This window comes from Mustela putorius, unplaced genomic scaffold (assembly GCF_011764305.1).
Source record: "Mustela putorius furo isolate JIRA1106 unplaced genomic scaffold, ASM1176430v1.1 tig00003869_pilon_pilon_pilon, whole genome shotgun sequence".
In the NCBI taxonomy this organism is placed as follows: Eukaryota; Metazoa; Chordata; class Mammalia; order Carnivora; family Mustelidae; genus Mustela; species Mustela putorius.
Genome location: NW_025422021.1, coordinates 15,445,978 through 15,464,380, shown reverse-complemented (window position 1 = coordinate 15,464,380; position 18,403 = coordinate 15,445,978). Strand labels below are relative to the sequence as shown.

At 35.3% G+C, this 18,403-nt stretch overlaps 1 protein-coding gene across 4 annotated transcripts in view; it reads right to left on the bottom strand.

Moving 5' to 3' along the window:
- The window catches only part of GALNT3 (polypeptide N-acetylgalactosaminyltransferase 3), a 45,820-nt gene that overhangs the window by 3,972 nt on the left and 23,445 nt on the right, over window positions 1-18,403 (bottom strand). For all 4 annotated transcript variants that reach the window (XM_013052028.2, XM_013052027.2, XM_004743992.3 and 1 more), the window contains 7 exons: window positions 14,826-14,998; window positions 10,130-10,279; window positions 8,007-8,241; window positions 7,397-7,514; window positions 5,744-5,944; window positions 2,789-2,920; window positions 2,471-2,572 (listed from right to left, as the gene is read on the bottom strand). In XM_013052028.2, the coding sequence (XP_012907482.1) occupies window positions 2,471-2,572; window positions 2,789-2,920; window positions 5,744-5,944; window positions 7,397-7,514; window positions 8,007-8,241; window positions 10,130-10,279; window positions 14,826-14,998 (1,111 nt within the window). The remainder of the gene's footprint in view (window positions 1-2,470; window positions 2,573-2,788; window positions 2,921-5,743; window positions 5,945-7,396; window positions 7,515-8,006; window positions 8,242-10,129; window positions 10,280-14,825; window positions 14,999-18,403) is intronic.

The window sequence follows — 18,403 nt, the reverse complement described above, 5'->3', positions numbered from 1 at the left end:
TTTAGTTGGCATATACAAATACTGTTACAATGGAGTTTTATGTTATACAAAGATCATTATCTGGTCAAAACAGTAAAAGGGCACATAAAGAAATGGTCAGGTTAGATGATATCTCAAAACGCTTAGCACTCAAGGAACTAAAATTTGCAAAGCAGTTTAAATGCAGTGCTTGACTGAAAAAAAAATTAAAGGAAATAAACTAAAATAAAATCGATGGCTATATTACAGTGCTAGAAATCAGAGTCATTTTCTTAAAATATAAACTGGGAAATAGTATCCTCCTGCTCAAAACCCTCACATGGCTTCTGTCAAACTGAGAATGAAATCCAAGTTCCTAGGGAAGGCTTGCAAAGCCTTCTATGACCAGGCTTCTTATCGATGTCTCTGACCTTGTTTCCCACCCTGTCTGCCCAGACCACTCTGCTGCAGCCACACACTGGCTTTCTGACTGCTCCACTGACCCACCCCTAGTTTCCAGCCTTGCACCCCCTCTGCCAGGATGCTCCCCTCCTGGAACACGGCTCCTCTCCAACTCCTTTAGGCCTCTGTTCCAAAGTTGCCTTCTCAGAGAGGTCTTCCTGAACCTCCAAAAACAAACCCTTCTCCCACTCCCCAGGTTCACATTATCCACCTATCATGCTTCATTTTTCTTTATGTCCAAAATTACTCTTTTTCCCCTTCTCCTTGAAAAACACAAGCTCCACAAGGCAGAGATTTTTCCCTTTTCACTACTGTAGCAGTGCAAGTGACATTATAGACATTATAGACAAATATTTATTGAAAGAATATATGAACTACTTCTCCATTCCCAATGGAGTTTTTTAAAAAGTCAGCTATGTCGTATTTAACATTTACAAGTTTTTTAAAAAAATATTTATTTATTTATTTGAGAGAGAGAGAGAGAGATCACAAGCAGGCAGAGAGACAGGCAGAGAGAGAGGAGGAAGCAGGCGCCCCGCTGAGCAGAGAGCCTGATGTGGGCCTCGATCCCAGGACCCTGGGATCACAACCTGAGCCAGAGGCAGAGGCTTAACCCACTGAGCCACCCAGGTGCTCCTATATATACATATTTTAAATTTTCCTATATATACACACATATACACATGTGTAGATAGATATGTATCTAGATATATAGATACATATGCTTGTGTGGGTATCTGTGTATGTGTATCTCCATCCCATTTCAGAATTACAGCTTAATCATCCGGCAATGGATCCTGTTCACTAGCTATGGCTTCTGGGCATCTGTGCCACCTACCCTTGGTCGACTGGTTCATTTGGATGAGTAGGGATTGGAACTAAATTTAGCTGAGGCTAATGAGTAGAAGGAAACATGGAAGAGGATAGACGAAGAGGTAAATGGACTCTTCTTAAAACTGACATCACTAAAGTTCCATCCTACTAAAACAGGAGTTTTTAATATTTAATATTGTCAAAATCATTAGTATTTAATATTGTAAAAATCCTCCATACACATCTTGGACTCCCTCCCCGAATACCTGCAATTCACAGAAAAAAAAAAAAAGACATACCAGCTCCTCTCCTTTGTAACCCCTCTTCATACTCGTCTCATCCTGTTCTCATTCCAACCAGCTACCTCACTAACTCCTAGCATCTTCCAAAAAATGTTTTCAAATGTCTGCTTTCCAAGGAAAATGTATGGGCGCCCAGTCTAATTCATTCAGATGCCCTCCTTCATAATCTTGAAGCGCTCTGAAGGCTTTATTCCAGACCTTCCCATGCTGACTGTGACCACTGGCTTTGAAATGTAGATTTCCTGAAGGAGTTAGAATCTAAGTTGCTTGAATCCAGCAGAATATCCGTCTGGCACGCAGGGGTTACTCGGTGAATTTGTTGAATGAACAAATGAGACGGTCCTATCTTTCCAGGAGAAAACTTGTAAAAGGCAAGGCAAGGAAGCTAAAAACTAGAAATGTTATCTTTGTAAGTTCTGTACCCATGGCAGGCCAAATACTCACATGTGACATTTGAGCAGGTATACCAGTGAAGGGTAATCAAGAACATGCCCTTATTCAACAACATACTGAAACAATATCATGACCCACAAAGATAACTTCTAATACTACTCTTTTGGTATTTACACTGAATACAATTTGCTACTGAATGCATTTAAGTAAATATAGCTTTTACGTATAGTTTTGCAAAATCACCTTGCCAGTAGTCCCCCCAACATCAAAGATCCACATAGAAGATCCTGTTTTTAAATGTCAAATGGCTTTATCCTATTATTTTTTCATTTGCCTTTCTACTAAGTGAGCCTCTTCAAATTGTTTTCAGAACCAGAATGAGAGTCAAAATCAAGCACTCAGCAACTTTAATATTAATTGCCAAACTTAACCTAAAACATTTTAAACAACCATTTACCCGAATACAAAGGTGATCTGGGACTTCTGACAACCTACTCCTGTTTGTGTCAGTGAGAAGCGAGGACTTTTAGTGCAGGGCTCACCTGGTTTCCCCCGAGTCCATGACACGTGTACAAAATTAATGGTTTGCCTCCTTGATTATTTTCTCCAACATCCAGACACAGAGGCTGACCAACGCTTTTAATCTAAAGGAAAATTTTCAAGTTATTAAAAAAAAATGTAATCTATGTGGTTGATATATATTTTTTTCAATTCATCTCAGGAAGCAGTATTAATAAATAGTACATGTAAAATCTCAAAAGCCATAAACCAGAAAATATGTCGGAAATTTTCCCTGGACCACATAAATGTTTGTGGCAAAGGCATATATACCAAGCAAAAAGGAGCCAGAAAATACTCACATATCCAGATATAACAGGATTAAGGTCTGGCACATATGCTTCTGGATAAATAGTGTTCAGGTACCATGTAAAATTTTTACATTGAAGGCGGTGCTTTATTTCAAATCTCTTTGAAAGATCACCAAATGATTTCTGGAGAAAGATGAGAAGTAAAACAAATGCTTAATCAGAACAGCACTAGTAAAAGAGTTCAAATGTTTTGTATTTATATTTGGGCCAGAAAAGAATTCTGGCCAAAATGCAAGATGCACTTTAACTGAATTCACTGTTTATTCAGGCAATAAGTATGCCTCCCTGCTTGTTTCTTCCTTGAAAGAGAACCAAGTTACCTGCGCGGGTGATGACATAATGCTCTTTTATTCTTTCTTTCTGCTACCAAACCTCCCTCACTGGGGCAAAGATCTCTAGAGAAATGGTAGTGGGAGAATCCAAAATTAATTCTAATTTTATACCCAAGAATGATCTGTGAAGTGAGGTGTGAGGAAGAAGGTATAAAGAAATAGTTGCTATGGCACCTGGGTGGCTCAGTCAGCTAAGCATGACTCTTTTTTTTTTTTTTTTAAGATTTTATTTACTTATTTGACAGAGAGAGAGATAACAAATAGGCAGAGAGGCAGGCAGAGAGAGGGGGGGAAGCAGGCTTCCGGCTAAGCAGAGAGTCTGATGCGTGGCTCGATCCCAGGACCCTGAGATCATGACCTGAGCTGAAGGCAGAGGCTTAACCCACTGAGCCATGAAGGCGCCCCTAAGCATGACTCTGGATTTTAGCTCAGGTCATGATCTCAGGTCAGGGGATCAAGCTCCACCTTGGGACTGAAGCTGGCAGAGAAAATATTTACCTTAATTGAAATGATGAGCTTAAGTATTTAAACTACTTACACATTTTATATATATTCTCCCTCTTCCTCTGCCCCTGGCCTCCCCCACTCTCTCTCTTTCTCAAAAAAGTTAAATAAAGAAATAAAAAGATGGTTGCCAATACAGTCTAATTTATATCTTTTCTCTAGTCAAGACTACAAAAGACAACACAGTTGGGCATAAGTTTTTTCTAGTTTAAAGAGTGTCACTTACACCTTAACAATAACAATGTATTAGCAGAAAAAGGCAAGTTTTTAATCAATTGCATTTTATTTTATTTTTTAAAAAATATTTTATTTATTTCTTTGATAGAGAGAGATCACAAGTAGGCAGAGAGGCAGGCAGAGAGAGAGAGGGAGAGAAGCAGGCTCCCCGTTGAGCAAGGAGCCCGATGTGGGTCTCAATCCCAGGACTCTGGGATCACGACCCGAGCCGAAGGCAGAGGCTTCAACCCACTGAACCACCCAGGCGCCCCATTTTCCTTTATTTTAAAAAGACTAAGAAAAAAATTTTTTAGAGAACACTATTAAACTGAAAAAGTATTGGGTCCATAGGTAAAATTTTAAAGAAAAACTATATTTGGTACCTAAATATAAGAAAAGTTTAAACACTCAAGCTCACTATTTCAGTTAAGGTAAATATTTTCTCTGCCAACACCTGTCTTGAATCCAGGGGTTTTAGCAAAAAGTGTAAAACTCTAAAGGACTTCTGGCTAACTTATGTATTTTGTAACAAGATCCGTTTGCCCTGTGATAAAAACAAGGGTTTACTGGCTTGCTTGCCCCTTTGTGGGTGACAAGGGAGTATAAGGTGCAGTCCGCACACACCTGCCTGCGCAGCCCCGTACCCGTGCGCAGTACACAGTCTGCCCAATTTGTTCTGGTGGCCTTAGATGAAAAGATATTGGGCTAATCCACTAGCACTCCGACTTTGCATCTTACTAACATGTTGCAGGGAGATACTGGAACCAAAGAAAAACTGAAAAGAGGTAACCAAACCATTTGTTGTAACAGTCAAAATGTTGACCCCCTTTAATCTCAATATATACCCCATGCAAATCAGCACTTTTCTTCCAAAGGATTGGGGGCATATTCACTGAGGCACACTCCTAAAATGTCTAGTTCATTTACCACAACCAGTACTGAACCTGTTGGACCTCAGGGCCAGTGTATTAAGCATCACAGTTCTGTAGAGCTTTTATCCATGACAGGTCAGTAACAACAGTGCCATACATTTGTGAACACTTACTTCTTTATTTCATAACTACTCTGGGAGACATGCAAGTATGTTGTCCCTCAAGATGGAGAAGCAGAGAGAAGAAGGTCGGCTGAGCATATACTCCATGCCAGGCCAACCTCTCAACCAGTGTTATCTCATTCTACGTCTCAAAGGGGCTTTGCCAGGGTAAACCCTTCCAGCAAGCCGTGGAACTAGAACTTGGGTGGGGGGCAAGCGCTTGGGGCACCTGGGTGGCTCAGTCGGTTAAGTGTCTGTCTTTGGCTCAGGTCATGATTGCAGGGGTCTGGGGATCAAGCACTGCATTGGGTTCCCTGCTCAGCAGCGAGTCTGCTTCCCCTTCTGCCTCTGCCTCTCCCCTCCGCTCATGCTCATGCTCTCTCTCTCAAATAAATAAATAAAATCTTAAAAAAAAAATTTTTTTTTTAAATGGCTTGATATTCCTGGTTTATTCTCCTGCCACATTTTGACACTGTCTCCATCTCCAGTTCAAAAAGCCACTTAGCACCTTCCTTTGGGTGTTAATCACATCACCTCAAACCAGTTACAACTGGTTCCACTGAATCTTACTTTTCTTTCAGGAATATCCTGAACCAAGGCAGTTACAAAAACTAAGTATCTTCCATATTTAAAGAGTAACATCAAGTGGAATGCCTAAATATTTAAAAAAGCCATTTACTTCATTTTTTCCTTAAAAAGAGAAAAAACTGGCATCAATAAGTTATATATTTTGAGTTTAAAAACCAACTTCAGAAATAATTTTTTACAATGTTTTATTCTTGAACTGACTCAAGTAAGTAAAAGAATATGAGAATTTGGCGTGGATTTTTAGCATGATTTAATTATTTAGCTCTAACTTACTTGTTTAACAATTTTTGCTGCATCTGTGTTTCTCCTATAAAATATTTCCTTGTATTCATCCATCCAGACTTCTGCAAGGCGAACTTGGTTGCGAGCAATCACCTGAGTGCCTTTTGGAAAGGTATGAGGGCTTTTGCTGCGAAAAACATGTCCAACAACAGAGCAAGGCATAATCTCCAACTGCCCACCACATTGCCATACCTGATAATTAATGATATTTGTTTAATTTACAGTATATTTACAAAACCAAGTGTTGCTTTTAAATTCATCTTTAAGGTACTAATAAAAATAAAATGTAGAAAAGAAATTTATTAAAACTTCAAATAGTCTCTGTTCCTGGCCAGTTCAACTTAAATTCTTAAATATAAAAAAAAAAAAAACAAAAACAATTTTATGAAATGGTACAAAAACTAAATACAACAAGGACATATTTTCAGAAAGTAATTTAACAAAATAGTGATTTTGAATCCTTCATAAAAACCAAATCCCACATTTCTTTTTTTGCAAACAATTATGTCAGCACTCTAATGTATACCAAAGACCAAAGGCTCTTTTGTATTTTGACTTCTATCTTCTTATATAAGATACATGGCCAGTTCACTTGAAACAAAGATTCTCTCTTGTATGGAAGGAACTAGCAGTCTCGGAGTAAGTGGACCCAGACTACATTTACCCTTGCATGTTCAATTTTGTAATTAAGAAAATAATTCCAGATAATACCCAAGTACAATCTTGTGAAGTAGTTGGTCATTGTTTAAAAATATTCATACCTATTTAGAGATAGTGGGTCAAAAAACTTATCTGGGAAATTATTAAATCAATACCTACTCACTTAAATACCGTGGCAATCAGTTCTGCCATAGTCACTAAGCAAAAAACCCAAAATGAAGACATGTTTAATAGTCTGTACTAGTATTAGGGCAAGAGGTCATATTCTCTCTTTTTTAAAACAAGTTGTGCCTGAAATCTAACATGTGTTAGGGGTTGGGAAGGCTTAAGTGAATAAAGAAAGGCCCTTGCCTTGAGCAGCTCAAATTTGGCTAACTAAGCTCATCATTGCCATTCTGTGTTGCAGCCAGAGCTAAAACTTAAATCTTCTAGTCCTAGCTCAGTTTTTTTCCTACGACATTCCAGCCTAATAGATGAAAAATGAATGATAGAGTCATTGCAGAAAATGAACTCATGAAATCAAGTAAGTATATTGGAGACCATCCAAAGTTTTTGTTTTGTTTCTCATATTAACTTTTAATACGCATAGGAAAAAAGGAGCTCATTTAATGCAAAGAGTTAATGTCTTTTTAAAATTATACATAAATGTTTTTCCATTCTGACTCCCTTGATAATCAACCCATTTCCTGAAGCACTAGATTGAATTATATTTATCTTGGCTGGAATTCAGTAGCTACAAGTGCATTAATTGGTGTTATTGGCTGGACACAGGCGTTTAACTGATTCCTCTTGTTACATTGGCAGCAACAAGTAAATATATTAAGTTACATTTTAAGAGAAATACCCTTATTCTAGAATTTCTAGCAATTAAATTTTAGAAAGCACAAAAAGTAAAGACTGCACACATCTATGACAATCTGTATCAACCAGTTAGGATGAAATGTGTATTTTATTGTTTAATATGTACTATATTTATAAACTTACTCTGAAAGACATTTCTATATTTTCACCTCCCCAGATTTCCATTTCTTCATCGTAAGTTCCAATATATTCAAAATATTCTTTTGATATGGAAAAAAGGCCTCCTGCAAAAGTGGGTGTTCTGAAAAATAATCCATTGTCAAACTTTGTTAAAAAAAATTAAATAAGAAAAAAAGAACTTACTTAAAGAGCCAACTGAAATAAATTCCCCCCCAAAATTAAAGAGAGATCACAATTTCAAAGGTTTTACATAGATTAATAAAAACAAAAAATGCTATCTTCAGAGTCAAGTTTTGCGGGGGCACAGGGAAGAAGTTTAAATATCCTCTCCCAACAGAATAAAATTATGAAGTGTCTTCTAACCAAGCCTTAAGATTCTGAAGTAACGATTATGAGGAAGACGAAAGACCTCACATACTTCTAATTCCGAATTGGTAATATCATGCGTAAGTAAGTATATATATATGGCTTTTTTTATTCCCTACATAGAATGTGTGTGTTCTTTATTTTGTTAGTGTGAATGACCTTGGAGGCAAAAACTGTAAAAAGCAAAGAGTGAATACGTATTTAAATAACTGAACTGCATATACGACTTTGAAAGCTATCATCTTACTTAATTGGGTAGGTTTCATCTTTCCTTCTTTGCTTCTCATGATCAGGAAGTGATTCCCAGCCAAATGAAAGACTCCAGTCAAAGTTTCCACGGTTGTGATTACTTCCATAAGGAGAAGGTTTGTTGAATTCAAACGTGTTTAGATCTATGGATGCAATATCCGGACTCACCACGGCCGTGTAGTTCTCAGCAATTCTGGCCAACAAAGGTTCTAACCAGCCATAGAAACACTCACCTGGAAGGAACACAATTCTAATCAAGCCAATGAAAACACTGAGGGTTTTCTATTTTGTTTTTTGAAGACAGTTTAGAGAAACAAATAATAGTCAATTGTAATTTTGAGCATTGAACATTGAAGAGATTTCTTTTTTCTTTTTCTTTTTTAGATTTTTTATTTATTTGACAGAGAGAGATCACAAGTAGGCAGAGAGGCAGGTAGAGAGAGAGGGGGAAGCAGGCTCCCTGATGAGCAGAGAGCCCGACGCAGGGCTCGATCCTGGGACTCTGAGACCATGATCCAAAAGGAAGGCAGAGGCTTAACCCAATGAACCACCCAGGCACCCCAAGGAGATTTCTTCAAGGTTTCTGTGATGAGATGAGGGTAGAGTGAAAAAGGTAAAGCAAAATTCAGCATAGTTAGGAAGTTTATTTACAGGAGATGATTTTTTTTTTTTTTTAATCTTAGGAGGTAAAATGACACTGGCGTGTTTAAGTTTCAGATCTGTGTTTCCCTCTGAAATGGGCTATGAGTCAAAAGTAACTATTTGCTGATTCATGCCACCTAACCCTATAAGTGTTCTGAATTACTTAAACTTGTCTCCCTAAGTAAGGTATAGCAATCAAAATCCTCATTTCTCTAACTGAGCCTTAGGAGAAAATAAGTCAAGGAGTCAAAATATTTTGATTTTAGCAGTTGGAGAAGGACCATTCAAACCTGCCCCAGCCCTAATGGAAAGTGGGGGCAAAAGAATGCTATAAAAAAGTCTGGGCCCTGGTTGTGGGCCAGGCGCACTTAACACACAGAATTCAGGAGAGTCAGTCCTACCCCGGTCTCCCCATCAGGAGAATTTGGCAGTTATTAGGAGGACCACTTGGCATCAAGGAGATACATCAGATACATTTGCCTGAGAGGAAGAATGCCCAGTCTGACATAATTGTAATTCTGGACCATCAGAGGCAATATTGGAGAATAAACCATTTTCTTTTTAAAACACCTCTCTTGGATTACCTTCAGACCTCTCTGTTCATTTAAGAGCCAGGTATTAAGAGAGTACTGGATTTGAGAGCTCTAAAGAGACTCAGCAAGTCCAAAAGCCCTCTGTAAAAACTAGCATATAACCAAAACCATTTGCCAGGTCAAACATAATCAAAGGGCTAGCCAACTCAATTCAAAACTAAATACTCATACAAAGAGCATAACCCACTAAACTTACAGCTGGGGGACTAACTGACATTTTAGTAATTCCTAACATGCACTCTAAATATGGAATCTAAAAATGCTATATGCTATATATTTTACTTAAAATCATTGACACTGGAGAACAAAACCATTAAAAATTAAAGGGAAAGAAACAGTAGCAATAAAATAAAAACTGATAATATTCATTAAGAAATGCCAGAAGAAGTTGGAAGGGGGTATCCCTAATATAGCACAAGAGAAGTGTGCAAATCTTTGAAAAAAGAACTAAAATACAGAAATTTTAAGTATCAGGACCAGAACAAAGTTTAAAGATAGAATTCATTGCACTTAAAACTTTCATTCATTTTAAACTTTAAGAATCAAGAATAATAAGGAAAAATAGTTTTTTTGTTTTTTTTTCTGACAGACTGTGTGTCTGGAAAAAATTGCCCAGGCAATTTTTTCCCCAGCCAGGGAAGCTGGTCACTGAAGGATACTGGAGTTGAGGAGCCCAAAACACAGAGGAGGTAAGAACTCCATGTAAGTTAAAGGAGGTCCCTACCCAGAGCTGTAATCTGCTTCAGACATCATTGCTATAATCACCAGTTGAAAATGATGTTAAAGAAAATAGAATTAGTCATCTAAAGAAAAGTCTTCCTCACTTTTTAAACTATAAGGAAGCAGAGGGAAAATGTTACAACTATGTCTATACATACATACTTACAGTGAGCATCTAAAAATGTGAGGGTTTCAGCTGTTGCAACTGTTGCTCCTAGCAACCTTGCAGTGATCAGACCTTTTCTCTCTCTTTGTCTGACTATTTTTACTATTGAAAATTGTTTTATATATTCTTCTAGTTTATCATGTAAGTACTCTGTAAGAAAAAAAAATCAGGATTAAATCTTCCTAAGTTTATATTCATATATAACATATGAAATCTAATAAACCACAGAGCAATGATATCTCTACATTTATCATCTCAACAGTTGCACACATTCTTCCATTAAGATGAAAATTGTATCTTGAGCTCTTTAATGAAAAAATAGCCATATACACAAATCTTAACTTCTGAACTACTATAACACAAAATGTTATAACACAGACTTATCCTGTACATGCAATATCAATAAATATGTTTGGGGGAAAGCAGAGACTTCAAATGGAGTAGACCCCAGGAGTTAAAAAGACCCCAGTTCATTTAGGGGTCTAAGAACATTAGTTAAGGGAGTGAGGGAAACTGAATTTGGCCAAAAACATATTTGACACTTTTTAAAACTGGGATTTAAATCTGGAAATTTCAAGAAAAATGACAAGTATCAAAGGATTCTCTGATACTTAGTGATCAAAATAATTTAAAAACAAAATATTAAGGAAAATGGCAAATAGGAAAAGTCCAAGGTTATAACAGTTGGAAATATTTTTACAAAGAATCAGCATAAAATTTTTTGAAAGCTCTGGAGTCCTCTGACACAAAATCTTTTTTTCCAGTAAAAATATGACAGAAGAAATGAGCATGTAAGTGAGGAATGAAGCTAAAATAGGCTAAATCTTATTAATGGGTATATAATTTAAGATATTCAACATTCCAATTTGGATAAGAGACATAGAAGCAAGAGTTAAAACAGTAGGTAAAAGAAAACACATTAATCACGTTAGTCAGGTGTTGCTCATATCTTGAAATAAATTCATAAGTCTGCTTTTTCACCATTAAATTCATGATTCTTTTTGAGTATATAATATAGTTCCTCAGGTAGCCTTCTTAGGCCCATACTATAGCCTCAGAAAGATCTTGGAATGCTGAGAACATAAATCAATGTCCTAGGGTAGGGGCACCTGGGTGGCTCAGTCTTTAACCGTCTGCCTTTGGCTCAAGTCATGATCCCAGGGTCCTGAGATGGAGCCTGCATTGGGCTCCCTGCTCGGCGGGAAAGGGCTTCTCTCTCTCCTACTCCCCTCTTGTGTTCCCTCTTGTGTTCCCTCTCTCCCTGTGTATCTCTCTGTCATATAAATACATTTAAAAAAAATTTTTTTAAATGTCCTAGGGTAGATGCTTGCTTCTGCCAGATTTCAGAAGCATAAATGATAGATGACTTTATCTGTGATTATGTATGTTTTCTTCCTACTATTCTTCAGTGGTACAGATAAATGAGTTGCTTATTCAAAGCCTAAAACATTCATACAGGAGGTGAGAGACCATGAACAACTTCTGTAGAAAATAAGTCTAAACACTGTTGCCACAGAGTAAGAGACTAAATTTTTAAATTTTTAAACTTAAATTTTTAAGTACCTCAGAATTAATTCTCTGAAAAGCAAGCAGGATTGTAATTTGTCTTAAAATATAAATCATGGATTTTCCTGTTTTAACCATAGTCTTGACTTATAAAATAGAAACTTATATAAAAACATTTCAAAGGCCTTAATGGAGATTGATTTTTTTAAATGGAGTCACTACAGATTTCTTTAGTGAACTGTCCCACTGTTGGATTTGTTAAGGCATTTTTTATTTACCCACAACTTCTGAACTTCCTATAAATTTTTACCTGTCCCTTAAATTCAATCCCCATCCATAACCATCTTTTTGTGAGGCTAAGAGTGCAAAGCTGTGAAATCAGATCTCCTGGGTTTATCTATTTATAGCACCCATTACTTTTAGCTGCATGACTTTAGGTAAGTTATTTTATTTTACCTATACCTCAATTTATCTCTAAGATGGGGATAATAATACCCTCACCAGGGATTGCTGGGAAGATAAAATGAAAGACTGCTATACAAATAAAGCATTTAAGACAGGGCTTACCACATGGTCTATGCTCTGAAAATGCTGATTATTTTTGTTTTACTATCATTGGGACTTACCTATCTCTGTCACTTGATTATCCACATATTTTTGCTGCTCTTCCCTAAACCAACTGAAATCAGGGATTATCGTTTCTACCTCACACACTTCTTTAGACTAGGGACACATTTTCCACAGGGGGTACTCATCATTAGACCATTTATTCAATAAGACAAATTAATTACATTGGTATGCAAAGATATCCCTCATCAAGAAAACGGTTGCAAATTTATTAATTGTAATAAAGAATTATAAAAAATATTCAGGCCCTTTGACTAAGCAGTCTAACTTACCTAAAGACACAATTCAAATAGAGGAAAATAACATTAGCACAAAGATATTCATTTTACAGTATGATATATATTAACACTGTGGAGCAAGTGAAGGTGAATGGTTAAGTGAAATGCATCTAGTCCATCATGGTCATCAAAAATAAATTTCTGAAAGTGAACGAAATGAGCTAATAAGAATATTACATGAAAATGTCAGATTTCAAAATTGATTTCTTACATGGATATAATTAGATAAACATATGCTTATTTAGGCAGTGATTAAGAGAAATAGAAAAATTAAAATGAAATAGGAAGATTATGACCGGATATCATTTTTCTTTCTTTTTTTTAAAAATAGTTTTTATTTATTTGAGAGAGAGCACATGCGAGAAAGAGCATGGGCCAGGAGAGGGACAGAGGGAGAAGCACGCTCCACCTCAGGGCAGGGAGCCTGATGCTGGGCTACATCCCAGGACCTTGGGATCATGACCTGACCCAAAGGCAGATGCTTAACTAACTAAGGCATCTAAGGTCCCCACCTTTCTTTCTGATTTCCTTGAAGTCTACTAATTTTATTTTAAAATTAAATTTATAAATTTTATATTTTTATAAAAAATATAAATTAAATTTATAATTAAATAACAGAAGTTACTTTCGACTAAAGGCTTACTACAATAGCCTTATTGTGGCCCTAATTTCTCACTGCTTGAAAAATCAAACAAAATAAAAATAATTGGAGAAGAAAGCACACAAAACCAAAGCAGGAATTAAAAAAAAATTTTTTTTAAAATGACAAAATGTATCAGAGACGTTCAGAACTTCAATCTCTTAAAACTCTATGGACTGCAGACCAAGTAGAAAGAATTGGAAAAAATTCAGAACACCATAGGCAGTAAATAAATTCATCGATTACAATTAAGTAGTGATATAACCTGGGTAAAAGGACTAGAAATTCAAGTCATAAATCTGTATGTAGTGTTACCCATAAAGAGGAGACTTAAATTAAAAAACTTGCCCATTTGGTGACTAGGTTTCACATCCAGGTCAACAATCTTTGGTGATAAGCAATCTTAGTCCACTTAGATGCTAATGTAATTTCAAAACATAATCTCAGTTCATTCATGGTATTTTGAAATAATAGAAATGTTGAGGATTATATGAAGAAATAATTAAATAAATCAAGTTAATAATCTTATACTCTATTCAATTATTATCATTTCATAAGTCTGGATAAATCTTGTTATTGGTGACATGTCACTTAATAAGCGGTAACTTTTTCTTTTTTCATAGTACATAAAATGATGGTTTATCTTAAAAGAGATGTTGTTTTGGATTTGATGGAAGAGTATTACTATTCCCGTTTTATAGATGAGGAAATAGCTAGTTAGAATTAGAGTTGGAATTTGACCTTCAAGAATTTGGATCCAAACCCAGTTCATTCAGGAATAAATTTTGTGACCATTGAAATAATCTGTATCTGATCGGTATTTAGAATACTTGTACTGTTTGAAAATTTAGCAACTTAGGGTATTTGATTAGCTTTGTGATTCCAATTAAAAATGTATAATTTAATAACTGACAATTGACTTACAAGTTTAAGTATATATGCATTAAAGAATTTAGCTAACTTTGTAAACAATATTGGAATATTTAGCAGCCAAAATAAAACAGAATGTAGTGACTCTTTAATGATTTTTATCTACTCATTTATATTACTAATTAATGTATTATTTATATTAACTCATCTTATCTTCAAAACAACACCAGGACTTACGCATTACTTATGTATTTCATCACTCCTAAGCTGCACAATTGGATACTTATAATCAGTGGCATCTTTGCTTAATTGGCTGTGTTTTTTATTCAAGTGGTAAACAAACTAATGATGTATTATACAATAAATTTGATGAAATATGGCACTTTCCCCATTTTAAAGAAAAAGAAACTAAGGCATAGAGGGATTAAGTAATTTGCCCAAATGACATAGCTGGTTAGGACCAGAGCTGGGATTCAAGCCAAGATGGCCTGAGTCAAGATTCAAGTTTGTGTTCTTAAACACTATGCCTTACAATAAAAATCTTACACTGAGAACTACAAAGTTATGGATCATGGTACTTCATACATTTCTGAACTCTAAAATATTTAAATATGGACACCCTTAGATTCTACTTTCATCCATCATACCTACCATTCAGGGTATTATACTCAAGTTCTGAGGTGGCATGCAGAGAGTACAATATAATAAAATAGACTTTGGACAACATCACATGGATTTACTTGGGAAACAATCTAATTTTCATGTGCCTTCTTACCATCTACACTAGCATCATCCACCAAAATGATTTCCTTCAGCAGTATGGCAGGGGAAGAATAAAGCACACTGTGGACAGTTCTAAGCAGCGTGGACCAGGCTTCATTATGAAAAACTATTATGACACTGGTGGTAGGCAGGGGAGGACAGCGCTTAAATTTTTGTTCAATACATCTAGAAGAAGTCAAAGAAGTAGAAAAACAATTATGAATTCTATTACTTTATTTCACAGCTATGTCGTTACTAATATCATTATTTAGACTTTATCACCATAGAAACAATAGTGGACAAATTTTTTCTATGTAAGTTGATCTTAATGTTATGTAAATATAAATAGATCACAACAAATTTTTCTACACAGAGATCATATCCACTGATACAGACAACATGTCAAAAATTAAAATATGCTATTGTAAGTTTTCTCAACAAGATAATTCTAAAACACAAATAATATTTTATAAAAAATTAAAATAACCTACAAGTGAGACAACCTGTAAAAATAGCAAATACTTGTAATTGCTCAAATAAAAACCAAGTTTTTCTCCTTCCTTGTAGAAATCATTCATTTTTCTCATTGCTTGCAATTTTTTAAACAGTGCAACTTTATTAAATGAATATATATCTTTGCAGGGATTCTTATTTTCCTAAGTATGTAATAATTTTCAAGTTTTTAAAATCAATTTAATCTATACTTGAACCAAAAGGGAACAAAATGGCTTACCATATAATCTATGTTCATGATTCAGCAAGACTTATTAAGTTGCTACCATATGCCATGCTGTGTTAAAGATTTTGCTCCAATAATCTGATCGACCCATAGTTTACTTGACTAAGATCTAGCATCTTAAAATACTAAACTTAAGAATTTTAAATAAAAATCCCAAGTCCATGTTAAAAATCCTGTGATCCTGTTGTCTTAAGAAACATTGATAGGCACAAGGAGAGCGATCATAAATAGTTTTTGACTGATTAATGGTACTACCACCATTAGTTAAACACATTAGTTACAAATTGATCTTGAATTCATTTTTATAATAACGTCTTCCTCAAAGAAAATAATCTTCATATGAAGCCACTGGGTGTGGACGGCTCTGTATGGTCTCCAGCCTTTGAGACTGAAGTTGACCACAGTCCCTCACCTACTGAGTTGGAAGTGAGATCAAAAGATTTAACATGCAGCAGAGGGCTTCAGACCACTATAAAACCAAACAAAGTGACCCTGGGACACAAAAGATGTGTGGTCTATGGTAAAGATAAATAAAATAACTATCTTTAAGTTCACTTAAAAATCATAAATGGTTGTACAACTTTAGACAACAGAGTATAAAATCCTCCCGCACAAAGGGTACAACAAATAGAGTGTGTGAACAATCCAACAGTGCTGTTCAAGCCCAAAGATAAGGACGTAAATCATTCACTTATGGAGATAAGAGCCTAGCACACTTCAAATGCTCTGTGAGGGTCAATGGAGAAACCAGAACCCCCACTATGATACCAGAGGCCTGGGAAAGCCACCCTGAGAGAGATATCCTATAAACTCTCACGAATCACTCTCACAGCCATACCTCAATATGAATGTGTTTCAGATCCTTTTCTGAGAAGAGGTCTTTAGGGTGGAATATTTGTAGTGATAAAAAAAGGAGTTAGATTGAAGATAAAGTTATTAACAGAGTATGTCAACACTGCTGAGTAAGAAAAGGAGAGGAAGGTTATAAGTGAAAGTGATTTTGCTCTCTCATGCTTTCATGATTTCAAATAAATATGCATAGTCAGAAGCAAATAACCACATTCATCCTCACTGACAGATGAAAGCAAATGATTTATTTTAGATTGAATTTTGGATAAACTCAATCAGAAATAAAGTCCAAACACAAACTACCTATTCATAATTACTCTTGACTCACAATTACACAGAAACAAATGACTAAATATAAGCTTATATTTTTAGGACATAAAGGTTTACAAACCAATATAAAGTAAAAGTAAAAATTACTAAAAACTCCATGCTATTTTCCTTAAAACAAAACAAAACCAAAAAACCCTTATGACTTAATTGTTTTATAAGCATTTTGGGAAGGGAGTTTTGGGATTAAAAAAGAAATTCCCCTATATTTATTTGTCATGTGACTAATCAATATACTAATTGAGAATTACAAAAAGGCTTTGAAATTTAAAATATAAAACCTCACAAAAATTCACATAAAATATGATCACTTTACTCTTACAAGGCTTCCCCTCAGTTTAAGCTAGGATTTATCTGCTTAACTGATAACTATTAATATCAAGCAAAGGTGTCATGTTATACCATTAATGCAAGTGATAATAAAATTTCACAGTATGATTTCATAAACTCCAATTACTCCAAAACAATTTTAAAAAGCATGTTAAACTTATGCTTTAGACATTTTTTCACATGTCATTTAAAGTAGTGAAATCAAATAACTTGCCAAACTGACTGCATATTCCCAGTCAAACCATTCAGAAAATTTGGGATATAGATGGATGCTTAAATTATCAGTTACAGGAACATCTGCCTTTGGGAGACCCTGGATCTATACTTCTAATGAGCATGGAAAAGAGCAGCAATTCTTCAGAAAATCTGTTCCTTACTTATATAGGTTAAATTTAAAGTAAGAAAGTGTTAAATCTTCACCAGTTCTTCACAGTTTTAGATATCCAGTTTCTACCCAAAAAAGGTTGTTTTGAGTGCTTAGTTGTTTTTCACTTAAAATGATTTCATTAATTAATATTATTGTAGCTCCTCATGCTTTATCGGAGGGGGAAAAAACTTATCTTTTTTTTTTAAAGATTTTATTATTTTTTATAAACATATATTTTTATCCCCAGGGGTACAGGTCTGTGAATCACCAGGTTTACACACTTCACAGCACTCACCAAAGCACATACCCTCCCCAATGTCCATAATCCCACCCCCTTCTCCCAAACGGAAAAAACTTATCTTGAGCTGACATTGTCACATCAAAGAATAAAAATTGTGCTTCTTAATTTGTGATGTGGATTGCTTTTCATTAAGACCTCTCCCCAAATCAAATGCAATACTGCATTTTAACTATTAACATAAGAAACTATTCTGTGTCGTTATAAAGGCAGAATATTTTATAGATATTCATTGTTTCTTCACACATTGATTTAAAAATGATGAGCACCTTAACTTTGAATCACACAGGTAGAATAGAGAGACAGAAGTATAATCTACACAACTTCAATATCGAGGGATTCATATAGTGAGAATGAGAGGGTCTCTCACCAGGTATTCATGATCATACATCTAGAAAAATATAAGTGAAGCCATAGACTTAAGTCTATAAAAGTTCTTTTCTTCAGGTTCACTTCCAAATATAATTCTACCATAACCAGAAAGCAAATGTGCAGGCATCACTTGTAGTTTGTCTACCTTACACTTTCAACAAATCAACAGATGATTTGAAAGTGGTAGAATTTATCTTAGCCTATTTGAATTCAAATAGAGCATTTGAACACTACCTCAAAGATAAGTAAGGAGAACATAGTAGGATCTGGAGGGAAACCATAGTAAAAATACTGTGTACTTGAGATAAC